Source organism: Phacochoerus africanus, chromosome 1, assembly GCF_016906955.1.
Source record: "Phacochoerus africanus isolate WHEZ1 chromosome 1, ROS_Pafr_v1, whole genome shotgun sequence".
NCBI classification, from domain to species: domain Eukaryota; kingdom Metazoa; phylum Chordata; class Mammalia; order Artiodactyla; family Suidae; genus Phacochoerus; species Phacochoerus africanus.
In genome coordinates, this window is record NC_062544.1 from 169,339,859 (window position 1) to 169,367,733 (window position 27,875).

At 38.5% G+C, this 27,875-nt stretch overlaps 1 protein-coding gene across 1 annotated transcript in view; it reads left to right on the forward strand.

The window, feature by feature from the left end:
- Positions 1-2,626: 2,626 nt before the first annotated feature.
- The window catches only part of CPB1 (carboxypeptidase B1), a 43,909-nt gene continuing 18,660 nt past the window's right edge, over positions 2,627-27,875 (forward strand). The window contains exons 1-6 of the mRNA XM_047754866.1: positions 2,627-2,710; positions 2,817-2,892; positions 11,224-11,348; positions 26,254-26,353; positions 26,442-26,543; positions 27,395-27,496. Coding sequence (XP_047610822.1) covers positions 2,640-2,710; positions 2,817-2,892; positions 11,224-11,348; positions 26,254-26,353; positions 26,442-26,543; positions 27,395-27,496 — 576 coding nt within the window. The 5' untranslated portion in view covers positions 2,627-2,639. The remainder of the gene's footprint in view (positions 2,711-2,816; positions 2,893-11,223; positions 11,349-26,253; positions 26,354-26,441; positions 26,544-27,394; positions 27,497-27,875) is intronic.

The window sequence follows — 27,875 nt, forward strand, 5'->3', positions numbered from 1 at the left end:
CTTTTCATCTCTGAATACTTACAGTCACTCCTCCCAAGAGGGGTGATCATTACTTGCCCCTCCTGGTAGGAATGACTTATCTGCCTGGTAAAACTTGGGAGAGGCTGACATCCATGACAATATCATCCTGGAGGCAGGGTACTGTTTAAAGTACAGGGAGTACAGGTTCATCTCTCTTTCTCCTGGACTGGTCTATCCTTAAGTGAAGAATTTTTATATAGCTCCAAAAATCAAGTTATATTTCAATATCCTAAATCATGTAATCAAATATAACTATATACATTCATAAATATTCACTGACACTTAAAACTTCCATCTTAATAGTATAATTTATGATCCAGCATGGGTTTCAAAACATGCCTATAAACATTCTTCTGAATATATTCTTAGCATTTTATAATCACACCAATAGCACTTAGCCCAGTGACCTTAACACTGAAGTCACAATAAACTTTTTGGCCTTGAACAAAACAGAGCAAGAATGCACAAGTTAATATGATTCCATCTGTGAACGCAGTCTAGAGTTTCCCAGAATGTGCTCCCAAAACCACTGGTCCTAAGTGATGTTTTTGACGAAAATATTCCACAGGCGAACAAAATGGAATGTAGCAATAGTCCTAAATCTTCTAATTTAGCTGGACTTATCCAACCTGATACTCTACTATGAGATAAGTTTAAGAAATGTTGTATCAGAGTTTCTTTTTGAGGACTTACAATACATATTAATGACTCTAAAAAGCCCTAAAACAAAACAAGTTTATTTTAGTTTAAAGCAAACACGTTCTACCTGAGAACCCTTTCCTATTTAACACCATGGCATACACCTGGGAAAGTGCTTTTCCAGGAAGTGAAACATCACATAGAATGAACCATAACTCCACAGGGCAGTTTCCACATTCTCCAAAATCTCATGCAACACAGACACTCTTGGCTTATTAATCACCAAAGCCGTGCATAAAAAAAAAAGAATTTAAACATATAAACATGAGACAGGAAGCAGAAATTTTAATATCTATGAAAAAATATTGCAACAAAAATTGCTAACTGAAAAACCTAATTGATTCACAAAGCATCAATTGAAATAAGTTCTCCAGTATATTTACTGTCCTAAGTACAATACCACAAGTCATCCACAAATGATTATGTCCTCCTTTAGTGTCCTCCTTTCATCATTCTTTTTTAACCATCTAAATTCAAACCACTATTCTAAGTTTGGAGAATGCTCTAGTTAAGGAGTCAAAGGAGGCAGAGACCCTTCCCACTATCAAAGTTAAAAGTCAGACTTCCACTTTCCCAGCCTCTCTTGTAGCTAGACACTGATCTATGACCTTGACTTTGACAAACACAACTGAGGACTACTCAAGATCCATCCTGGGAAAAGTACCAGCAGCTGCAGGAATAATTTTATTAGTATTTTAGGTGGATTTATGCCAAGGTCCTAGGGGTGATCAAATGATTTAGGTCGGGCCACTCAGCACATCCTATCATCCACACAGAAGGGTTTCAAGAATAGAAAAGCACATGTGCCAAGTCAGCCCATTGAAATTCAATCTGCATATCCGAGCTAAAATTTTGGGGAAGAAGAAACTGTCTTTCTGGGTTTTTGTTTTTTTGGGGTTTTTTTTTTTTTTGTCTTTTTTTTTTTGCCATATGCTCCCATGGCATATCGAGGTTCCCAGGCTAGGGGTCCAATCGGAGCTGTAGCCGCCGGCCTACGCCAGAGCCACAGCAACGCGTGATCCAAGCTGCGTCTGTGACCTACACCACAGCTCATGGCAACACTGGATCCTTAACCCACTGAGCAAGGGCAGGGATCAAACCAGCAACCTCATGGTTCCTAGTCGGATTTGTTAACCACTGAGCCACGACAGGAACTCCCAAAACTGTCTTTCTGGATTGGCTAATCCAGTAGGATGCAAAACTTGACCTATTAGCAATTCCCTGGTGGCTCAGTGGGTTACGGATCTGACATTGTCACTGCTGTGGCTCAGGTAAATGCTGTAGTAAGGCTTTGATCTTAGCCCTGGAACTTATGCATGCCGCAGGCACAAAAAAAAAAAAAAAAAGGACCTGTTAGAGGCCATCCTGCTATCATATGGCAGAACTGATCAAAAGAGTGATCCAAGCTTAACAAACATCATCAACTGATGATGTGAAGCCAAAACTACTGCTAAACTTTTCAGTTACATGAATACCAAGTTCTCTATCATTTAGCTAGTTTAGACCAGGGTTGTTATGCATGATAGAGTTGCCCTAGACTCCCTTCTTGCAGGTGATGGTGGCGGTTGTGCAATAGCTAACATTTCCTGTTGTAATTGTATTACAGTCTCAGTGGAACAGTCAATACTGAAATTTAAGAAGAAAGCTACAAAATAGATTTTACTTAAAACTCCTTTACCTACAGACTATTTTAGGTCTGATATCCAAATTAGATAGGCTGAACTTCAGTTATTTGCACTGTTTCCACAGGTGTTGAGAGAGATATACTCTCAGACTTTACACAGGTACCAAATCAACCATGGCAGGAAAACCATTAATCAAGATTTGATAGTGCCTATTTGCAATCAGGAGAAAAAAACAAAGAACACCTCAGATTATAAAAGCAGGCAAAACCTACCCAAAAGATCTAGTTAGGCACAATGTTGGCGTTCTTGATTCTTGTGACTGTGACCCTAGCATCTGCTCATCATTCTGGTGAGCACTTTGAAGGGTAAGTAAGCAACACCTTAAATGAGCAAATCCTTCCTTACTAGCCAAAAAATCTAAACGCATCACTCAACTTAAAATTTTTTCTCCTTCTGTATCTCACCATTCAGTGAGAAGGTGTTCCGTGTCAATGTTGAAGATGAAAATGACATCAGCTTACTCCATGAGTTGGCCAGCACCAAGCAGGTAAATAATAATGCTATCCTATAGGTTTCCTTCATACTTATTTTAAAATCTTAGACTGCACTGTTATTCCATCAAAGGAAGAATGGTATGAAATATTAACTCTAGCACTTTTGTAGCAAGAAATGAAACTTGAAAAACATTTAGTGCCACCATACCTTCTTTTTCTGCCTAAATTAGATTGCCATAAGGCCTACAGTATTATAAATCCTTGGTAATTTTTTAAAGAGCTGATAGAGGATGACAACTGGATGAGTTGTAACTATTGCAAAGGTCACAGAACATCTAATGTACAGTAACTTCCCTTCTAAGGCAAAAGAGAAAAATGATCATCTTGGGTATTACAGAAAAACTGGGCTTTTGTCCAACTTCAAATTCATTTCCACATTCCATGTATCAACTGTTCTCTTTGATTTTCTTTCACTCCAAATCAAACAGCTTGGGTTTTCATGACCTTGATTCAGGCCCTCTTAATGATATGATATGAGGGAGGTAATGAAGGTAAAAAGCCATGAGTGATTTCCATACTTTTATTTCACTTTAAAGGAACTAAAATCTGTAGGCTACTTAAAAAAAAAAATCTACTGTATATTGGATGAAAACTGACATTTTAATTATATATAGAGTGTGTGGTAGGAAGCTATTGCTGACCGTGAATAATTCATTTGATCCAATGCTATCTTTTCATGAATATATAAACCAAAATAGTCTACCAATTTCTAAGTATCAATCTTTCTATAGCTATTTTGTTTCACTTTTAAGGTGTGGAGGATAAAAGAAGGTGGAGAGTATCATAATCTGAAATGGATTCAGAATGTTAGAATTGAAAGAGAATATGAAGTCATCTATTCCACCCTTCCACTCAAATTTTGAATTTCCTCAGTGGAAATAGCATCCTTGATTGCTAGTCCTAATAAAATCTGTTTGAGTACTTGCAAGGGTAGTAGGAATACTGCTTTTTCAGAGTAGCAAATTTGTCTTAGAAATCATTCTAATTGTTATACTGAGATGAAAGTTACCTTATCTAACTTTGACCCATTGGATCTAGCTGAGCCAACTATTGTTTTACCTCTAAGATTTACCTTTTCCAAGCTTTCTATCATCTCTCCTAGCCCTGGTTTACAGACACTTGTTCTGGTCACCTCTGGATATAATTCAATCTTTCTGTCTATATTTCTTTTTTAAAAGTAGCTCTCAGAATTGACAATGGATGGAGTTCCTGTCATGGCGCAGTGGAAACGAATCTGACTAAGAACCATGAGGTTTCAGGTTCAATCCCTGGCCTCGCTCCGTGGGTTAAGGATACAGCATTGCCGTGAGCTGAGGTGTAGGTTGCAGACGTGGCTTGGATCAGGAGTTGCTACGGCTGTGGTGTAGGCCAGCAGCTGTAGCTCCGATTAGACCCCTAGCCTGGGAACCTCCATATGCCTCAGGTGCAGCCCTAAAAAGACAAAAAAGAATTTACAATGGGCCTCCAGGTGTTCTCTGATTAATACCTACTGCAGACCACTGCCTGCTTTCATTTGTTAAGTAGACATTTATTAATGGGGCCCAAGATTTTTTTTAGTATCTTGAACAGATATAGAATACTCCTAGCTTATAGAAAACTTATGGCCAATCCGAACCATTAGGCTGATTTTTTTTCTCACATGAAAAAAAAGCAAAGTATTCTTCCTTCTATACTTGTCTAATTTATTTTTTTACCTAAATGCAGGATTTTAGATTTACTCTGATAAAATTTATCTTGATAGCATATCAAGTCATCCAAGGAAATAATTCCTCTCCCTAACTTTACATTGCCAGCAAGTTTGATACACCTGCCTTTCTGACTTTTATCTTTGTCACTGATAAAGGAAAAATATTAAATAAGGGCCAGCATAGAATTAGAGGTCCCCTTCATGGTTCATTCATTTAATACCTATTTATCATGAGTCTCCAATATGCCAGACATAATGTTAAGCACTGAAAGTGATTCATTAATCAACTCTCCTTGGATGAGTTTGCTCTACCACCCATGTTACTGGGCTGTCACCTACAGCTTTCCTTCCTGTAAAGAATATAAATGCAGAAACGTGGTCAAACACTTTACTAAGAACCAGATCCAGCATTCTGTCAGGTGAGTGGTCTCTTTCAATAATAACATGAAGTCATTTGGGCCTGACTTATACTTGCTTTAAACTGTGCTGGCTCCCAAGTATCACAGCTTCCTTTTCTGGGCATTCACAATCCATCTACTTCCAGTTTACTCTGCAGCTTTGCCAGAATCCATATCAGGCCTCAGGACCTCCTGCTTCTGGGATTCACCTGTTTTCCTGTTTATGAAATCCAAGATATGCCCCCTCTACTCCTCAGTGATCCCTTCAAGCTCTGCTTCTGCCAAGGTTGCTGAGAAAGTTCTGCAACCATATCCTCAGTATTTTTTAGTTACTTAAAATTCAGCAATTCATGGTGGTCAAGAGCAGAGAATCTGGATTCAGACTTCCTGGGTTCAATTCCTGGCTCTACCACTTGCTAGCTGGATGCTGGGCCCTTCTCTGGGTCTCAATTTTCTCATTTGCCAAAGAAGGAGAATAACAGCATTTACCTTATAGGATTATTATGAGATTTTAAAGAATTAACATAAAGCACTTAGAAAGAACTTACATAGTAAAAACTATGTAAGCGTATTATTACCATCATTAGATCAAGGATTTCAATGCAATTTGCATGGACAGTATAATCCCCTCTCTCCTTATCTATCCTGGGCCTCAGTGTTCTCTTTCCAAAGAAGGTATTTCTGTTAATATCATATGTGATAAAAATTCTTATAATAATTTCATCTCTCAATAGAAGTATAAAATGCAAGATATAGCATAGCTCCTTAGAAAAGACAAAAGCCAAACTAGAGTTAAACATGGCTACTTCCTCTCTTGCAGCTGCAAACATCATGCTTCAGCTCCAAGCAGAAGGACCACATGTTTCTTCTTTATTCATTTTATTTCCAAAATAATTGAAAAAGAGATTTTTCACTCTCCTCAGCAATCCTGCAAGTGCAGCATATTCTGGATTGTAGCCTTCCTGATAAGATCATTACAAGGGCATCTAGTCTTTGTATTCATCCTTGGCCATGTGTCCTTCCTCCCAGCTTTTGAACATGTCCTTTTAAAAGCTGAATGTATTAGGACTCTAGAAGCCTCCCTCTTTTCATATGTAATTGTACAGTAAGGATTTTATTTTATTTCCTTGTTCCTTTATTGGAGACATTCACCATAGAACATATTCTCCTTTCTCAGTACTTTCTTGAATTCTGTTTCTCTAATTTCTGGTGCATGCTTATCTATGCCCAGAGTAATATGATTACAGTCTTTCAATGTTCCCAACACTCTCATTATACTTATAAATTCCTCTCCTGCTGTCTGGAACTAGACCTAGAGTAGAAGTCATTGACTTCAAACAAAAAGGAACATTCAATTAAGATAAATGAAAAGTCTATCATATGCCCAACTCATAGTCAAATGTAATGTGAAGAAAAAATTGTGTAAATAATGTGAAGAACCAAAATTCCCCAACACCAAATATTTATTCTGGTATATATCCTTCTTATTTCCCAGAAGAATTTAAGGTAAGTACACTACTTTATCTGGCTTTTGTGCTGGTATTGTAACATATTTGAGGAAGAACTGTAGTTATTAGCCCACTGGCTGATTAAGTTAACATTCCCACAATGCTATCACTTGAAGATATTCCTTTATCTTCCAACAAATGTTCTTTATGGTTCTTTGTCACTCAGGTTCTTGGATTTATAATTTTATAACCTCAGTTTTATATAATTTACATATAAATTTAAATTTACATAATTCAATTTCCTACATCTCATATCAGATATTTTACTCCACTTCCATATATGCTTTATAAAATATAGCCCACATTAGGGTCAGCCCCCTTCCTCAGTAAACATGTCATTCCCAGACCAACTAAATCAGAAATGGGACTGCACCTACTATTACAAGTTCCGCAGGTGATTCATACCCTCATGAACATTTGAGGCCCACTGTCTCCAACCTCTTCTATCTTAGCTAGACGATCCCTTAACTTGTGCAAAGAGAATTTTATTCTTTTTCATTTTATTTTATTGGTGCATAGCTAACTTACAAAGTTGTGTTAGTGTCAGGTGTCCAGCAAAGTAAATCAGTTATACATGTAAATATATCTGTTCCTTTTCAGATTCTTTTCCCATAGAGGTTATTACACAGTATTGAGTAGATTTCTCTGTGCTATTCAGTAGGTCCTGTTACCTATCTATTTGATATATAGTAGTGTGCATATTTCAACCCCAACCCCCTAATTTATCCACACACACGTGCGCGCACGCACACACACACATCCCCTTTGGTAACCATGAGTTTGGTTTTGAAACCTTTGAGTCTGTTTCTGTTTTGTAAGTTAGTTTTATGATTTTTGGATTCCACATATTAGTAATCTTGTATGATATGTCTTTCTCTGACTTACTTCATTTAGTGATAATCTCTAGGTCTACCAATGTTGCTGCAAATGGTATTATGCTGTCCTTTTTTATGGCTAACATGCTATTTTGTGTGTGTGTGTGTGTGTGTGTGTGTGTGTGTATCCCACATCTTCTTTATCCAATCCTCTGTTGATGGACATTTAGTTGCTTCCATGTCTTGGCTATTGTAAAATAGTGCTGCAATGAACACCGGGGTACACGTATCTTTTCTAATTATGGATTTCTCCAGATGTATGCCAGGAGTAGGACTGCTAGGTCATATGGTAGTTCTATATTTAGTTTTTTGAGGACCCTCCATATTGTTCTCAATAGTGGTTGTACCACTGTACATCCCCACCAACAGGGTAGAAGGGTTCCCTTTTCTCCATACCTTCTCCAGTATTTACTGTTTGTAGACTTTTTGATGATGGTCATTCTGAGTAGTGTGAGGTGACACCTCATTGTAGTTTTGATTTGCATTTCTCTAATAATTAGTGATGTTGAGCATCTTTTCATGTGTTTTTTGGCCATCTATCTGTCTTCTTTGGAGGAATGTCTGTTTAGATCTTTTGACCATTTCTTAATTGGTTTTTTTAACATAAAACTATAAGAGATGTTTATGTATTTTTGAGATAAATCCCGTTGGTTGCTTCAATTGCAAAAAATTTCTTCCATTCTGTGGGTTGTCTTTTAGTTTTGTTTATGGTTTCCTTTGTTGTGCAAAAGCTTTTAAATTTAATTAGACCCCATTTTTTAATTTTTGTTCTTAATTTCATTACTCTAGGAGGTGGATCAAAAAAGATATTGTTGCAATTTATGTCAAAGAGTGTTCTGCATATGTTTTCCTCTAAGAGTTTTACAGTATCTGGTCTTATGTTTCCACTTCCATATATTAAACATAGCTCTCAACCACAGGGTGTTGGTAATTCCTGAAATTTGTATTTATCTCCTTGTGCCAATATTTTAAGTTTATTATTTGTAACCATAGTTAATGCATTATAACCATCTATGAGGCTATAGTGTTGTTCCTGATTGGGGGCTCTATTTCTCCTAAGAAGAACTGAGGACTAGCTCCAGCTTAGTAAATCTGCATCATATTTGCAGGATTCCATTGTGTTGGATGTTGGTATGTTTGCTGACCAGTTTTCTCCTTATCAAACTGAAATTTTTAAGGGACCTCAGGTTAGATCTGTAAGTCTTCTGTCAAACATGTTTATGAGATTTCTCCACCCTGTTTTTAAAAATCTATCATTCTCAATGCAGAATCTTAAAAGTAACACACTCTCCTTCTCTTTCTCTCTCCCTCTCTTTCGTGTGTGTGTGTGTCCTCCCAATATTTGGCAAAGCCAAGATAAATGAGTTAGAGGTTAGGAGATTAGGAAAACCATCCGTAAGGCAATTACGCTGTTCTAAAGTGGTACTAGATATACTCAAGATTGTATTATAACCATCACCAAGAATACTGTGCAGGCATTTGTTACTCTAAGTGGGAAAGCTAATATCTTAATATAGGTTCTTCCAGAAAAGATACTTAGACAAAGATTCAAGGGCAAAGATATCATTTGGAAAGCACAGGGAGCCTGGGGAAATAAGTTAGGAGTGATACACAGAAGGGAGGACAGCTAACTAAGGGGGCACTATTAAGCCAGCTACCACAGAGTATGACTAGAGATTAATCCTACAGAGAAACTCCAGGAAAGGGCGCAAATTGCAAGCTTCAAAATAATCCCACCTGTGAAATGAGCAAATTGAAGTATTTAGGCATCTATTTTCTAGGGTCATTGGTTAAGCACTTCTCTGGAAAGAGTTATCTCTTTGGCACCTCCTGCCTGCTACGTACGAGCTGTTAACTTGGCTTTTTCAAGTTCTGGGGGAGCTTTCATGCACAGAGATGCAGATCTTGGCAGTGGGGTGTCTCCTGAGCATGCTAAAAGGTCCCAGCATTAAGTATGAGTAGGGTACTGTCAAGTTGCCAGGAGATGCTTAGAGGACTTTATGTGCTTTACCAATTCTAAAGCTCTGTATCTGTAATAAATATACACCCCCCCTCCTCCCATTCCACCATGGAAAACAGGCATTTATTAAGAATACAAACTCAGAGTTAACTTTTAAAACTATGCTTTCTCCTGCAATGTGCTTATCTTCATTGTCCTTCTCTTTACAATGCTGGCTAACTAGAATTCATCACCAGCCTTCTGCTTTCTCTGTCCTTATCATGATAAGCCTTTACACTTCCCTCCAGTATCTTTTAACCTCTCATCTTTGACTCACTAGATCATATTCTGTAGCCAATCCTTATCAAATTATCAATACTCTCTCCTTTCAACACCTTAGTGACAATCACACTCACACTATTTCCCCTGGAATCCCTTCTGTGTAATCCTAATATCCCTACCTCCCACTGCCCTGACATTCCCTATGATCCTGACTCATGATTCAACATCCTCTAGACATCTATAGTGGTTAGAAGATTATCATGATGGGATATAAGGCTACTGTGTTATCCACAGGTGTATCTAAAATTGATTCAACTTAATATCTTACATCATTAATTTCTACTTAACAACCTCTAAGTCTGCCCAAACTTCTTTCTACATTCTAAAGCATGGTCCTAAAAAATACCACCAGTCACAACTCCATCTTGAGACTAGCTAATAAACATCTAAACAGGATTTAGGTGAGACACCAAGGCCAAGAAAGACCCAATGTCCTGGCTACCTCAGGGGTCTAGGGCTTTACTTAACTCAAGGAAAGAAGAGAAAAACAGAGACCTAAGAGAGGCAGGTTGTCCTTGGTTAACATTTTCCCAAGGAAAAAAGGAGATTTGAAACCACACATCCACAAAGAAAACATTTGAATTATCATATATGCCATCCTACATATGTGCATAATTTTCTCTACAATATGCCCATGTTTTATTTGCTCATTAGTATATTCCTAAGTCTCAGGCACAGAGCCTAGCAAATAGTAACAGTAACAGTTGATAAATAATCAAACAAATAAAAAAACAGCACATTGTAGGATCCTAGTGAATATTTTGTTTCTGGCCATGGTACCAAGATGACCACTATGGAAAGATACATTTTTCCTCCCTGATGGATCCTCCACAGGTCAGGGATGCTCCTGGTTCCACTCATTATTGTGACTTGTATAGATAGCACTGAGTTACAAGATAAACTCATAAAACAAGTCCATTAAACAGTAAAAGGGGCAAGTTCCCACTGTGGCACAACAGGTTAAGGATCTGGCATTGTGTCTGTGGTGGCACAGGTTCAATCACTGATCCAGTGCAGTGCAGTGGTCTAAGGATCCAGGATTGCTTCTGCTACTATGGCATAGGTTGCAGCTTCAGCAGAGATTCAATTCCTGGCCCAGGAACTTCCATATGCCACTGGTGCCACCATTAAAAAAAAAAAAAAGTAATAGGGAAAGACCAATTTCCTTCTATTAAATTTTGTGGCTCTAGTTAATTCATCATCATTCATTTAGCACGTTTATCCATTACTACAAACATTGTTATCACAATAAGCACTTGCTCCAGAAAATCAATAAATAGCAAAGAGCAGTTATAGAATACTGCAATTAACTAGCATTATGGGAGATGATTATATGTTCTTTATGATTGCTGATAATCAATAAATGCTATGTATGTACATATGTGTAAACACTTTTATTGACATCTAACTGCTTGGTCCCAACTCCTGTTCACTCAAAGGAGATACTTTTAAGAGATTTCATGGATAATTTGAGTTTGAAAATAACATTGGAATAGAGCAATAATGTGCTTGCTGGTGATAATTTACCCACTGAATTATAGGTGTCCAATACAATATGTTTTATTCCTTATTCAGATTGACTTCTGGAAACCAGATTCTGTCACACAAATCAAACCTCACAGTACAGTTGACTTCCGTGTGAAAGCAGAAGATATTTTGGCTGTGGAAGACTTTCTGGAGCAGAATGAACTACAATATGAGTAAGTTCATGTTTTATAGTGATGAATACTCTCTCCCATGTATGCTCACATCCTGGTCTCTGAAAAACCCTGGGAAGGTAAAAACAAGTTCAAGACACTGGCTTCTCCAGTTCCCCACAAATAGGTCATGGCAGAGCTGGCCCTGAATTCTAAGTCTTAAGATATCAGGCCTGGTAGATTTTTGTGTTTAACTATTGCTCTAATAAAAATTATTTTTACTCTTGAATCTCAAATCTTTAGCCAGCAGGTTTAGCAATAACCTTCTACTGGCTTATATGGACTACAAGCCATATGATATATGGACTACAAGCCAAACCAGTGGATATCCTATTATTAGCTAGACACAGTTTTAGTCCCAAATCATATCAAGTCTTCTTTTAAGGTGAGCACCAGCCCTATTATGAGCCACAAGGGTTCTTCATACTTCTATAGATTAAGGACAAGACTATAGTCAGTCTGAATGGTCCTTCTGTCCTTTTCCCTCACAAAGTCCCCAACTATCTCTAATGGTAGGAGAAGGCATGGAGAGGAGGACTGAAAAAAAGGACAGTGGTTCCCCAAAGGCCTAGAGTAGAATTGGTTAGGCTGATCACTCCATATCTCTTCTCTAAATACCATGCTGGTCCATATAAGCCTTTTAAGATGAGAACACCCAGAGTTCTTGTTGCAACACAGAGGAAATGAACCTGACTAGTATCCTCTGAGGATGCGGGTTCAATCCCTGGCCTCGCTCAGTGGATCGAAGATCCAGCATTGCCATGAGCTGTGGTATAGGTCACAGACAAGGTTCAACTTCCAAGTTGCTGTGGCTGTGGTGTAGGCTGACAGCTGTAGCTCTGTTTTGACCCCTAGCCTGGGAACTTCCATATTCCATGGGTGTGATGTAAAAAGCCAAAAAAAAAAAAAGTTGGGGATGTCCTAAGTAGAGGCAGTTGACCATTTACTGATCCAACAAATAAATAGTGTGTGCCTACAGATAAAAAGTATTGAAAAAATAGATTTGGCCCTGCCCCTTCAGAGGAAAATGAACTTTAAACAAAGAATGTTAATATGTGTAATAGATATCAAGAAGAGTAAGAGCTGGAGATGGAGGGAAATAGCTCAGGTCTAGGGATCATGGAGAGTCATGCTCAGAAAGGAGGCTGCAGCTAAGAACTAAAAGATGAGAACTTAGCCAGACAAAGACAAGGAAAAATCATACTAAGAACAGACTATATGCTAAGGCTTATACACACTTGAGGGAAGGCAGAAATTAGGTCTTTAGCCTAAAGCAGAGTTTTCTACTAGAGAGTGGATAAGTGAGAAGCAAAGAGACCATCTCAGGATCCAGTCCTGAACATTCATACGTTTATCCAACAATCCCCTACAATAAGCTCAAGTCTCCATTATAGAGAAAATGTGACCTACATAATTCTAACAGAAATTTTCTGTTGTTTTTCACATCTCAAAACATAGAATAGCATTTATGCTAGTAAAGATATCAGAATTATCACCTATAAAACCTGAACCTCCATCAGGAGAAGTGGTGCAGCATAATACAAGCTATGCTCTGGGGAAAAAAATAGATGAGGCTTAAATCCTGACTCTGCAACTTCCTGGCTAAGAGACCTTGGATAATTTGCTTAATCTTTCTGATCTCTGGTTTCCTTGTCCTTATAAGGAAAGGATCCTTATAAGCTTATGTTCATAAAGTGAAGATATACATATATATATAATGCCACTCCAAAGGGCTGTTATAAAGATGAACTAAAACAATACGTAAATAAACTGCAACAGTTATTATCATTGCTATGAATGCTACTATGGTTTACTATTGTACAAAGAGGTACATTATATGCATTTTTAAAGGTCAATGGAAACTTTTTTTAACCCCCTATCACATTTCATACACAGTTTAATTATCTTCTTTTGCCTGAAGGAGAGTTAAAATGTGACCTTAAGAATTGACTGTCTTTTTAAAACAAAGATATCAATAAGTTTCAAAATGCGATTAAAATTCATTGTGATATTTTGTTCTTTTTATTACATTAGGAAGGACTTTAGAAGCCCTGAGTATTATTCAAAAAGATAATAGTTCTTTATAATTCTTTAGGAAAAACAAAAGATCAGCGACCACAAGATAATATCCCTGGCCACCTGAATGACATCCTAATTGTACTAGAATCACAAAGTAGTAAAATAGTTTTTAATCACTTATCAATCTCTCTGTACCAGGTAGAAAAATTCATGTCTTTTTTAGTGGGTAAGCTTTTGGGGAATTGTGTATACATGATATGTCATGTAGAACATAGGACATTCCCTGAGGGCTAAAATCTTGTTAATTTTTGCTTAGCACATTTATAGCATATAATTTTCTAAATATTAAGTAATAATAAGTCCCTAGAAATCCTGTAGCAGCACACCAGCAATATCCTTGCCGGACTGTAAGCATCCCATTATTACTTCATATGGTAACTAATGTGCATTTTTAAAATTTCTTTATTATAGCTGACTTACAATGTTCTGTCAATTTCTGCTGTACTGCAAAGTAACCCAGTTATACATATATACATATATATATATACACACACATACACACACATTCTTCTCACATTATCCTCCATCATGTTGCATCACAAGAGATTGAATATACTTCCCTGTGCTACATAGCAAGATCTCATTGCTTATCCACTCCAAATGCAATAGTTTGCATCTACTAACCCCAAACTCCCAGTCCAGTCCATCCCACTCCCTCCCCCTCCCGCTCGACAACCACAAGTCTGTTCTCCATGTCCATGAGTTTCTTTTCTGTAGATAGGTTCATTTGTGCTATATTTTAGATTCCACATATAAGCAATATCATATGGTATTTGTCTTTCTCTTTCTGACTTACTTATGAGAGTCTCTAGTTCCATCCATGTTGTTGCAAATGGCATTATTTTGTTCATTTTTATGGCTCAGTAGTACTCTATAGTGTATATGTACCACACCTTAATCCATTCATCTGTCGATGGACATTTCTTTCAGTTGTTTCCATAACTTGGCTATTGTGAATAGCGCTGCAATGAACATAAGGTGCATGTATCTTTTTCAAAGAAAGTTTTGTCCGGATATATGCCCAGGAGTGGGATTGGGCATCATATGGTAGTTCTATATTTAGTTTTCTGAGGTACCTCCATACTGTTTTCGATAGTGGTTGTACCAATTTACATTCCCACCAACAGTGTAGGAAGGTTGCCTTTTCTCTACACCCTCTCCAGTATTTGTTATTTGTAGACTTACTAATGATGGCCTTTCTCACCAGTGTGAAGTGGCACATCATTGTAGTTTTGACTTGCATTTCTCTAATAATTAGTGATGTTGACCATTTCTTCATATGCCTGCTGGCTATCTGTATGTCTTCTTTGGAGAAATGCCTATTTGGGTCTTCTCCCCATTTTTCAATTGGTTTTTGTTGTTGTTTTGTTTTGCTTTTTGTTTTTTTGGTTTTTTTGTTTGTTTGTTTGTTTGTTTGTTTTTTGCTGTTGAGTTGTATGAGTTGTTTGTATTTTGGAGATAGCTGGAGTTGTTTGGAGAGTAGCCCCTTGTATACTACATCATTTAAAACTATTTTTCCACTTTCTGTAAGTTGTCTTTTTTTTATGGTTTCCTTTGCTATACAAAAGCTTGTCAGTTTGATTAGATTCCACTGGTCTATTTTTGTTTTTATTTCTATTGCTTTGGGAGACCCACCTAAGAGAACATTAGTATGGTTGATGTCAGAATGTTTTGCCTATGTTCTCTTCTAGTTTAATGGTGTCTTATTTTAAGTCTTTTAAACCATTTTGAGTTTATTTTTGTGCATGGTGTGAGGGTATGTTCCAGGTTCATTGATTTACATGCAGCTGTCCAGTGTTCCCAGCACCACTTCCTGAAGAGACTTTTGCCCATTTTATGTTCTTGCCTCCTTTGTCAAAGATTAATTGACCATAGGGTTTGGGTTTATTTCTGGGTTCTCTATTCTGTTCCATTGATCTGTATATCTGTTTTGGTACCAGTACCACACTGTCTTGATTACTGTAGCTTTGTAATATTGCCTGAAGCCTGGGAGAGTTATGCCTCCTGCTTGGTTTTTGTTCCTCAGGATTTCTTCGGCAATTCTAGGTCTTTTATGGTTCCATATAAAGTATGGATTGTTTTTTTCTAGTTCTGCAAAAAATGCCATGGGTAATTTGATAGGGATTGCACTGAATCTGTAAATTGTTTTGAGTAGTATGGCCATTTTTATGATACTAATTTTTTCCAACCCAGGAGCATGGAATAACTTTCCATATCTTTACATCTTCTTTAATTTCCTTGATTAATGTTTTATAATTCTCAGCATATAAGTCTTTCACCTCCTTGGTCAGGTATATTCCTAGGTATTTAATTTTCTGGAGTGTGATTTTAAAAGATATTGTATTTTTATATTTCTTTTCTAATAGCCATTGTTAGTACACAGAAATGCAACTGATTTTGAATGTTAATCTTGTATCCTGCTATTTTAAAGAATTCATTGATCAGTTCAAGTAGCTTTTGTGTAGAATCCTTAGGATTTTCTATATATAATATCATGTAATCTTCACAGAGTGACAATTTTACCTCTTCTCTTCCAATTTGGATACCTTTTTTTTTCTTTGTCTGATTGCTGTGAGTAGGACTTCCAGTACTATGTTGAATAACAGTGGTGAGGGTGGACATCCTTATCTTGTTTCAGATTTTAGTGGAAAGGCTTTCAGCTTTTCTCCATTGAGTATTATATTTGCTGTGGGTTTGTCATAAATGGCTTTTATTATGTTAAGGTATGTTCCATCTCTACCCACTTTGGTAAGAGTTTTTATCATGAATGGATGCTGGATTTTGTCAAATGCTTTTTATGCATCTGCTGAGATGATCATGTGGTTTTTTACTTTTCTTTTGTTAATGTGGTGTATGATGTTGATTGAGTTGCATATGTTGAACTATCCTTGTGAACCTGAGATGAATCCCACCTGGTTGTAGTGTATGATCTTTTTGATATGTTGTCGGATTCGGTTGGCTAAATTTTGTTGAGAATTTTTGTGTCTATATTGGTTATAGTTTTGGTCTACAGTTTTCTTTTTTAGTGGTATCTTTGGTTTTGGAATTAGGGTGATGGTGGCATCATAGAATGTCTTTGGGAGTGTTCCTTCTTCTTCAACCTTTTGAAAAAATTAAAGGAGGATGGGTATAAGTTCCTCTTTGTATGTTTCGTAGAATTGGTTTATGAGGCCATCTGGTCCTGGACTTTTATTTGTAAGGAGTGTTTTTATGATGTATTCAATTTCATTTCTAGTGATCGGTCTGTTCAGTAGATCTATTAAGTTGTCCATTTCTTCTATGTTGTCAAATTTGTTGGCATACAGTTGTTCATAGTATTCTCTCATGGTTTTTTGTATTTCTGTAGTATCCATTGTGACTTTTCCTTTTTCATTTCTTATTTTAGCTGGGTTTTTTCTCTCCTCTTCTTGGTAAGTCTAGCCAGAGGTTTGTCAATTTTGTTTACCTTTTCAAAGACCCACCTCTTGGTTTTATTGATTCCTTCTATTGTTTTTTGAATCTCTATTTTATTGATTTCCTCTTTGATCTTTAGGATTTCCTTCCTTCTGCTGATTTTAGGTTTTGTTTGCTCTTCTTTTGCTAATTCATTTAGGTATTGGGTTAAGTTGTTGATTTGAGATTTTTCTTTTTTCTTTCTTTTTTTTTTTTTTTGAGGAAGGCCTGTATTGCTATGAATTTTCCTCTGACCACTGTTTCTGCGGCATCCCATAGATTTTGAGTGGATGTGTCTTCATTATCATTTGTCTTGAGGTATTTTTTAATTTCCTTCTTGATTTCCTCACTGACCCATTGGTTTTTTAGTAGCATGTTGTTTATTCTCCATGTAGTAAGTTTTTTCTCATTTATTTTCCTGTGGTTGATTTCTAGTTTCATGCCATTGTGATCACAGAAGATACGTGAAATAATTTCTATATTAAATTTGTTGAAATTAGCTTTGTGCCCCAAGATGTGATCAATTCTTGAGAATGATCCATGTGCACTTGAGAAGAAGGAATATTCTGATTTTTTTGGATTTAATGTCCTGAAAATGTCAATTAAGTCTAACTTTTCTATTGTGTCCTTTAGGATTTCTGTTGCCTTATTGATTTTCTGTCTAGAGGATCTGTCCATTGATGTGCGTAAGGTGTTAAAGTCTCCTACTATTATTGTATTCCCATCGATTTCTCCTTTTATGTCTGTTAGTATTTGTTGTAGGTATCTGGGTGTTCCTATATTAGGGGCATATATATTGATGATTGTAATATCCTCTTCTTGAATGGATCCTTTAATCATTAAATAGTGTCCTTCTTTGTCTTTCTTTATGGGCTTCGTTTTAAAGTCTATTTTGTCTGATATGAGTATTGCTACTCCTGCTTTCCTGTCTTGTCCACTGGCATGAAATACCTTTTCCCATCCCCTCACTTTCAATCTATATGTGTCCTTTGATCTAAGGCGAGTTTCCTGTAGGCAGCAGATTTTAGGTTTTTGCTTTTTTATCCAATCTGCCACTCTGTGTCTTGATTGGAGCATTCAGTCCTTTGATATTTAAGGTGATTAGTGACAGATACGTATTTATTGCCATTTTAAACCTTGTTTTCCAGCTGATTCTATGTTTCTCTTTTCTTCTTTTCTTTTTTGGGTTGGATGGTTTCCATTTATTTTATTCTTGAGTACTTTTCTTTTCAGTTTTTGTGAATGTAATATTTGGTTTTGACTTGTGGTTGCCCTGTTTTTTTAAGCGCATTAAGCCCTTCCTACACCTGCTTGCTTTTGCCTCTTAGTCATATAGGCTCAGACACATCATTAAAATTAAAAAAAGAATCTATATTTTCTTAATTTCCTTCCCCACATTGTATGATTTTGATGTCTTTTTTTTTTAACATCTTCATGTTTAGATCTGTATGCTGGCTTATTTAAGTGATTGCTTTCCAATTGTGGTTTCCTCCATCCTAGTTCTTCCTTCTCTCTTTTTTCTATCCTTTTTTTTTTAGAGAAGCCCTTTCAGTATTTCTTTTAGAATGGGTTTAGTACTGCTGTATTCTTTTAGCTTTCATTTGTTGGAGAAATTCTTTATTTCCCCTTCTAATTTAAATGATATTCTTGCTGGATAAAGTATTCTAGGTTGCAAAATTTTTCCTTTCAGCACTTTAAATATATCTTGCCACTCCCTTCTGGCCTGCAGTGTTTCTGTAGAGAAATCAGCTGATAGCCTTACGTGGGTTCCTTTATCATTAATGCTTTGCTTTTCTCTTGCTGCCTTTAGAATCCTTTCTTTAACTTTTGCTGTTTTTATTATAACATGTCTTAGTGTAGGCCTGTTTGTGTTCAGCTTGTTTGGGGCCCTCTGTGCTTCCTGTATCTTGATATCAGTATGCTTTAGATTTCTAAGTTTTCAGCCATAATTTCTTCAAATATATTTTCACTCCCCTTTTCTTCTTTTCCTTCTGGAATTGCTATTATGCATAGATTGGCCTGCTTTATGTTATCCCATAGGTCTCTTATATTGCTTTCATGTTTTTTCACTTGTTATTCTGTCTGCTGTCCTGATTGGGTGATTTCCATTATTTTATCTTTCATGTCACTAATTCGTTACTCCGCATTATTGTTTCTGCTCTTTATTGCCTTAAGCTCAGTTTGTATCTCTGCAAATGAATATTCTAGTTTTTCTTGGCTCCTTATATTTTCTAGTTCCTTTCTAAAGGAATCTGCATTACTTAATATCCTCTCTTAATTCCTTCAGTATTTTCAATACCTCCCTTTTGAACTCAATGTCTGTCAGACTGCAGAAATCTATTTCATTGTTGTCTGCTTTAGGTGAATTCTCCTGCTCCTTTAACTGGAAATGGTTTCTGTGCTTCTTCATCTTGCTTGTGTTTTTCTTTTTATGTGAGTTTGGGGAAGCCAAACTGTAGTCTTGTAAGGCTACTTCTATGCGAGAATGCCCCTTTGTATTTTTGGGGGGGGTTGCTATTTATTTTTGGTGTGGGAGTTTGAATATTTGCTGTCTCTTTCTTTGGTGTGAGCAGGCTGTTGTTCCCAGGATGCTCAGCGTGTTTTCAAGGAGAAGGAGGCAATGGGTAGGGCCAGCAGTCAGTGCCTGGTCATTGGGCTCTCAATAGCAGCAAGGACCTGCAGGAAGGTGGCACAGGCTACTCCTAGTTGCAGGGCCCTGGGAAGTGGTAATAAGCTCTAGGCAGATCTTCAAGGTGACCAGAGCACTTGGCAGTAGCAACAGCAGGGTGTGTGAGTTCCCAGGGGAGTGAGAGCAACAACAGCTTGTGTTTGATTGCAATGCCCTCCTTTAAGGTGACTGGAACCACAGGTGGTGCCTGTTCAGGGACCCCTAGTGGGAGTAGGCCATGACCATCTCAGTGATAACTGCAGTGGTTTGCCCCTGCCACGTGTAGACCGTGCATGAAGAAACCTGTCTCACTTAGCCTATATATGAGGTGTTGTAAAGGATGCTCCTAGTTGCAGGATCTTGGGAAGTGACAGAGATCAGGCATGTGGGTACTGCCTGGAACGTTTGGCAGTGGCAACAGCAGGGCGGATGTGTTCCCAGGAGTGTGAGAGCACCAACAGGTGGTATTCGGTCACAATGCCCTCCTCTGTGGTGCCCTTGAGGTCAATGGGGCTGCAAGTAATTTTTGTTCAGACATCTCCAATGGCAATGGGCCACATCCACCTCTGGAATCAGAGATAACTGCATCAGTTTGCCCCTGCTGCCTGCTGACCACTCTAGAAGCACCCTGCCCCCTTATCCCACGCAGGAGGTGCTGCACCAGTTGCTCCTAGTTGTAGGGCCTTGGGAAGGGACAGTGACCAAGTGTCTTGGGGTCACCCAGAGCGTTTGGCAGTGGCAGCTGCAGGATGGGTGTGTCCCCAGGGGAATAAGAGCAACATCGTTTGGTGCTTGGTTACAATACCCTCTTTTTTGTGTTTTGGCAACCCCTGAGGTGACTGGGATCACTGGTGGAGCCCACTCACAGGCCCCCAGTGGTGGCAAGCCACACCTCCCTCTGGCCTCTGAGACGACCGCCACAGTCTGTGTCCCCACCACCTATGGATCGTGCAAGAGGCATCACATCGCACTTAATCCCCTTATGCCGTTAGCCCACAAAATAGGTGGCCACCGGTAGCCTCCACAAGAAGTACCTAATTTCCCTTAAAAGAGCAAGAGGCTTCTCTCTGCCCATAGCCTCCCCAGAGCTGCCGCACCCTCTAAGCCTGAGGGCATGTACACGCTCCAGCACAGGGAACTTCCTATGGCGGCCAACCCTTCCTCCCCAGCAATGGTTCCTTGCCTCTCCTGTGGGTCTGGACCTTTTCCCAGGTTCCCTCTGCCATGGTGTTCCCCTCCTTAGCCCATGGTGCACTGCTCCTTAGCCCCTCATGCCATCCCCAGTTTTCTCTCCGGGACTGCCCATCTTGCTCCACCTCCCACTATCTCCTTTTTGAACTCAGTGTCTATTAGACTGTAGAGATCTGTTTCTTTGTTTGCTCCTTCAGGGCAATTCTCCCATTCTTCTAACTAGAAATATTTCCTAAGGTTCTTCATTTTGCTTATATTTTTCTTATTCTGTGAGTTTAGGGAAAACAACTACTGTAGTCTTGGAGGGCTATTTACATATGAGAGCACCCCTGGGTATTTTGTGAGGGCTTACTATTTATTTTTGGCATGAGGACTGCTCTAGGTTTGGGTACTTACTGTCTCTTCCCTCCATGTGTGCACGCTCTTATCCCCTTGATAGGGTGCTGTGTATGCTTCCAAGGAGATTAAGGCAATGGGCAGGGCTAGTAGCCAGTGTGTGGTTGCTGAGCTTTTGATAGTAGGCAAGGACCCGTGGGAAGGTGGCACAGGCTGATCCTGGTTGCAAGGCCCTGGGAAACGGCATTGACCCTCAGGCAGTTGTAGGTGGTGCCCAGAGCATTTGGCAGTGGCAGTGGCAGGGTGTGTGCATTTCCAAGGGAGTGAGAACAACAACAGGTGGTGCCTAGTTGCAGTGCCAACCTCTGAAATGACTGGGGCCGCAGGTAGTGCCTGTTCATGGACCTCTAGTAGTGGTGGGCCACACCTACCTCTGAAGTCTGAGACGACATTAGTGGTTTGCCACCACCACCTGTAGACCATACAAGAGGTGCCCAGTCAAGTTCAGCCCATGAAGGAAATGCTACCACCCACAGCCCATCACCCATGGTCTTGCCGCCCATGGCCCCACCCTCTGAGAGTCCACATGTACACAGAGAAAATTATTCCTATGCCTGTCCACCTGCCTCCTCTTGCCCTCCCCAATAATGGCTCCTTGCTTCTCCTTCCAGCCCAGACCTCCTCCCAGGTTCCCTCCTCTGTGGTGCTCTGCTCCCCAGCCCTTGGCGCACTGCTCCCTAGCCCCTCAGGCTGTCTCCACACAGCCAACCCTAGTCCTCTCTGGGAAACTGACCTCTAGAGCCTGAGTCTCAGTGCCCAGCCCCCTTCTGAGCATCTCAGGTTGTGGTGTCCCAGGAGGTAGTACAGATGGTCCATGCAGCTCTCTCTGCTTTCTTCTCCTCAGCCCAGCTGCTGAGCTTTTCTCTGAGGCTTTGAGGCCCCTCCATCTCGGCTGATCTTCCTGTCAATTAGGTGGCATCCCAGGATGTGGCTTCCTTTTCTCTTTCATAGCTCCCACTCAGGGGTGCTTGTCCTGTCCTTATTCCTTTTTTTTGCCTCTCTTCTCTCTCTCTTTTTTCCCTTTTGTGCTACCTGGTTATGTGGGGAGTTTCCTGCCCTTTTTGAAGGTTTAATGTCTTCTGCCAGCATTCAGTAAAGATTTTGTGCAAACTCTTCTACATGTAGATGGGGTTTTTTGATGTGTTTGTGGAAGAAAGAGTGCCATGTCTTACTCCTCTGCTATCTTGATCCCATCTCCTAATGTGTATTTAGATGGTTTTCTGCCAGCAAGAATTTGCAGTTGTTTTTCTATATAACAGGAACCATTGACTGCACCAGTTCCATCAAAATAGTTTTTCAGATTTTTCAGCAGTTCCAACCCTCTGCACAAAGACTTTCATCATTTAGCAGTTTTAATCAGATTCTGAACTACTATTAAACAATTCAAAATGTGTGCATCAAGAAAGATAACAATTTTTAAATGCTTATGTCTCACCTTAGGTACACATTAGGGATTAGATGGTGTAAATCTCCAACTTATGGTTCTGAAGCCAAGTTGACAGAAGCTTTTGGTGGGTGAGCCTTCATAGAATTCCCTCCTACAAATTGCAGGAAGGTTGTCTGCGCCCAGCCAATCAGAAAGAGACTGATTGTTGCTATCTGCCTATAACATTTTTCTGCATATTTCAGACTTGCGTGGGAGTGTTCTTGGAAAACAAGGGGTACATAGTCTGGAAACTGATCAAATCCACCTTTTTCAGGAATCTAAAAGGGGGAAAAAACTAAGTCATGTTTCTCTTCCTTAGACATCATACTTGTTTCTTGCTTTTGGGGAGTCTCTCTCTCTCTCTCTCTCTCTCTCTCTCTCTCTGCATGCTTAAAAAAATAAAGTTGGATAGCACTATAAAAGGAACATATAAAAGTATAAACTAGTGTACATGCCTCTGTATTTTGGAGCTATAACATGATCCCTATCACATTAAGAGGCATTATTTTAATTTCCTAGAATAGAAGCTCATTATTTAGTAATATTATTTTGTAATATAGCTAAAGTAGTGCTCCATCCTAAATCTAATAAAATCAAATAATCATAGGGCTGAAAAGGATCATTTAAGGTCAATCCCCAACCATCAGGCATAATTCAGCACCACTTATTAACCTCATTCTAATACTCTTCCGAAAATTACCAGAGGAGACTTTTGGGTGTCATCTTAAATCCAACTGTTTTTATTATGCTTCTCTGTCCTGATTATTGATGAAATATTTAACATAAAAAGAACTCTAACAGAATGTTTCTTCTTAGTACCAAACAAGACACCAGCCTCTACACTGTCACTTATTCTCCCAAGTAATCTGAATTTGAGGATTGAGTGCAAAAGAAAGAATGTTGCGATATGCTATAGAAGCCCAACTTCGCCCTCCACTCAGAGCTAGTTACTGGTAGTTCAGAGGTCACGATGGTTATGGTCTTAGATACAAACGTCTATTGGTGTCCTGAGGCTATAGAATGCCTGGGAACAATTAACTGTGGATCTCTTTTCTCTGAGCACCCACTAAGACACCATGTGACCTAGATAATTACTTTACTTGCTCACTGACAATGGAAGATCTTGTTAAAGGGAAAGTAGATGTCGTTTACCATCCCCTCTTGGATTTTAGTTTTGCCATTCTGTCAGAGAAATTCATCCTTGTTAGGCAATATTTGTTCTTTCAAATTGTAGATCTTGGAAAATAGTTGTTTTCTTAAAGGTTTCTGCCTGTTCATTTTTAGTTTTCAGGGTTTTTGCTTTACTTGTTTTGGTTCTGTTTGTCTTTAATTTTTTAGTTAGATTTGAAAATAACTTTCCTAAATTATCTCTATTGTAGATATTTCCCCAGAACTTATGAAGATGGTAACTGTCAACTGTACTATAGTTTAACTTTTCTTTCATTCGACCTTGGAAGACATCTGTATAAATGACCTAGGCCTATAGATTTGAATCAAATCATTGCATTTTAGAACTGAAAAGGACAGTGAATACCAGCTAATCAAATATCCAATTCTAAAAGTTATGAAATTAAGGCCCTGACATTAAATGACTTTTCTAAAGCCAATTTACATATTAGGCAAAATTATGACACTGAGCTTTTGATTCTTAATTCTAGGTTCTTTCTACTCCATGCTATTCTCTAAAATTCCAATTTGGGTGTTGAATATAATTAATTATACTACTAATATAATCATTGTTCCTAACTGTAGCAGAATGATTGACTGTCTCCCCAAAATGTCTACATCCCAATCTCCAGAACACCTAAATATGTTATGTTAGTGGAAAAGAAAAGTTAGTGTCATAAATGAAATTAAGGTTGTTAAGCAGCTGAACCTAAAATAGGTAGGTTATCCTAGATTGCCTGGATAAATCCAAAGTAACCACAGGGTCCTTACATGTGGAAGAGGGAGGAAGAAGAAGAGGTCAGACTGATGAAACATGAGAAGGACGTGAGCTGCTGTTGCTGATTTTGAAGATGAAAAAGGACAAGGAGCCAAGGAATGTGGGCAGCCTGTAGAAGCTATAAAGGGCAAGGAATCAGATTTCCCCTCTACAGCTCCCAGAAATGAGCATATCTCTGTTGACACATTGATTTTAGCCCAGTGAGACCTGTGCTGGTCTTCAAAACTGTAAAATAATAAATTCATGTTGTTTTAGCCATTTAGTTTGGAATAACTTACAGCAGCCATAGAAACGAATACAGTTAGTTGTTTAATGGGAAGTTTTCATTCCACAGAATGAATTTTTTTTTTTTAGAGCCACACCCACAGCATATGGAGGTTCCCAGGCTAGGGGTCAATCAGAGCTACAGCGGCTGGCCTGCGCCACAGCCACAGCAACCCCAGATCCGAGCCGCAACTGCAACCTACACCATGGCAGCTCATGGCAACACTGGATCCCCAAACCACTGAATGAGGCCGGGGATCAAACCCACATCCTCATGGATACTAGTCGCATTCATTTTCACTGCACCACAATGAGAACTCCCTCACAGAATGAATTTTAAACTCTTCTTCTTTTCCTTTTTTATTTTAAATACTGCCTTAAGACAGTTAGGGACCTTAAAACAGTATTTGTCTCTTGCTAGGAAACAAATATCATTTAGTATTAGTTGATTGCATTTTCCATAAATAGGCACAAGTTCATGCCCAAATGAAGGAGAGAGCAGGTTCAGAAGATGTCCCTGACATACTTCATCAGAATGCCCTTGGGGCAGCCAGAGGAGAAGCGGACTTTTGATGTGCAGCTACAATTCTTCATGTGTCAGATAAAAACATTTCAAGGCTTGACTAAGGATAATAGAAGTCTCTGCAAACTAGCTACTGTCCACAATATTTACAGTGCTATGATCAAAGACATTAATGCTCATAAAAAATTTTTCCCTTAGGACCACACTTGCTACTCACAAAGAGAAACAAATTCACATAGACCCACACCTTCACACCTGCCTCTTATAATATGAACTTTCACTTAGTCATTTATAGGCTTAACCAGGCCTCAAAGTTTCTGTCACCTTGCTACCGAACCATTCACATCAGTGTTCATATCACCTTGTTGGAGAACCATTCTTGGATTACTCTAAAACAGCCAAAAGAAAGGCAAGTAGAAGCTAGTACTTTAAATGGTATTCTTTGGTCCAATAAATCTTTAGCTTGTTAATATTTCTGAATTTCTATCCGTCAAGATAGTTTTCTCAAATCCAGAGAAAGGCCTTAGGTGACTAGCTGTTCCAATTTACCTGAGATTGAGTAGGTTCCTGGGACATGGGACTTTCAGTGCTAAAACCAGGGTGCAAAACCAGGGAAATCTTGAGGAAGAAAGACCATAGATAGGGCTTGGGCGCATGCTTTTTGTGGCAGCCCAAGATCCTGGTCCAAAATGCCCAGGTACAAGGAAATCATTTTCCAAGTTTAAGGTCCAAGAACACCCAAATATGTGAAATGTGGGACAAAGAAGAGCCTTGCTCATACTCTCCAGTATCCTTCTCAATGATTGACCCACTCTTTGTGATGAGTAGTTCATGCTGAAGAGCATCAAGAACAATCAGAGGACACATTTGCCTCCATGGAGAATGCATTGTACCATTTGCTAAAGCAAAAACTCTGGGTTTTTACATATGTTCACTGGGAACCACACCTATGTTCACAGAAGCACACCATTTGGTTTATTACAGGGTACTCATAAACAACCTGAGATCTGTGCTAGAGGCTCAGTTTGACAGCAGAGTCCGTACAACTGGACACAGTTATGAGAAGTACAACAACTGGAAAACGGTATTGTGTTCACATGATTTCAACAGACATTGCTTTGGGAATTGAACCAAGAATGCTACATTAATCCACAAATGGTTCCATTTTGTAGATAGAGGCTTGGACTAAGCAAGTCACCAGTGAAAATCCAAACCTCATCTCTCGCAGAGCCATCGGAACTACATTTTTAGGAAACAATATATACCTCCTCAAGGTAATCCTCTTTAACCATGTCTGAGGGCTTTACCGTGTCTGAGGGCTTTAAATCAATGAATTCTAACACATTAACATCTGTTTCACAGACATGTTCATCCCAAACATTGTTATAACTCTTTCCCTGCCTATATCCTCCAGGGAATCAAACAGATTCCCCAGATTCTTTTATCATATGTGAATTTTTAAATCATTATTTTGATTTATTCAAAAGGAAAAATGCAATAAAATAACAGAAGTCCTATAAATTTAACCGCATTCCTGTAAGCAATGTAAATGATCACCTACCTTGATGAAATTCTCCTCTCCCAGATGTTGTTTGCAAATCCATTTGCTAAAAAGGTTCATAAACTTCATGTCTATCAGACAACATTACACAGCGTATCAACAATTTGTTTCTGTCGTCCTCTAATGCCATTTTTATCATGCAATTCTAATGAAGAAAATAAAAAGATGAGGAATACATGGGAGAGAAGGAAAAATTCTTACAAGATTAGCAACAATCATGATTACTTCTAATTACTCATCCAGTTGTCTTGGTCATGTCACCTAATAATAGCAGCATAAAATAACCTCCACGTGAGTACAATTAAGCAGGGTAATCAAGCATCTTCTGAAAATATGAGCTTGTCAAGCTTAATAAAAATAATAAACAGCCATGTAAGCCTTCAGCTCAAACATTGTGAGTGTCTAGAGGCAAGAACATACTGTGCTAGTATTATGCTTTAATTTAATCATGGAATATATTTCTTGCTGCTGTCAAGTTTCACCTGTTGAGTCCAGAGCCCAGAAGGGTAGTGAATGTTAACCCCTCAATGTGATGAATCTCCCTTTTCCTTTTGTTTGCAATAGGTTGGCAAACCTGGACCAAATAAGCCTGCCATTTTCATGGACTGTGGTTTCCATGCCAGAGAATGGATTTCCCCTGCATTTTGCCAGTGGTTTGTGAGAGAGGTCAGTATGTAGAATGATTATTGACAGAGAAAAGTAGAAAGTGGTTTTTTTTATTCCAATCAATCCCTTATAACCTAACTACAATAAAAGAGAATTATAGCACAGAAAAAAATTCACAATTACAAGTTCCAAGCTATAAAGGTCACCAAGAGAACTTTATAAGGCAAAATTTAAAAATATCTAGAAAACTGTATTTATGTGAATTTCACTCAACTTTCTTACCCACTTTTGGTAGAAAGGCAAACATGTAGTAAATATAGTGACTAGGTCATTTAAAAGTTAATGACTGTGGATAAACCACCAACTTGATCATTATCTCCTGGATAGTAATCAATGTATACATCAGAACAAAAGAAAAGAGTACATAGTAGTCCATATC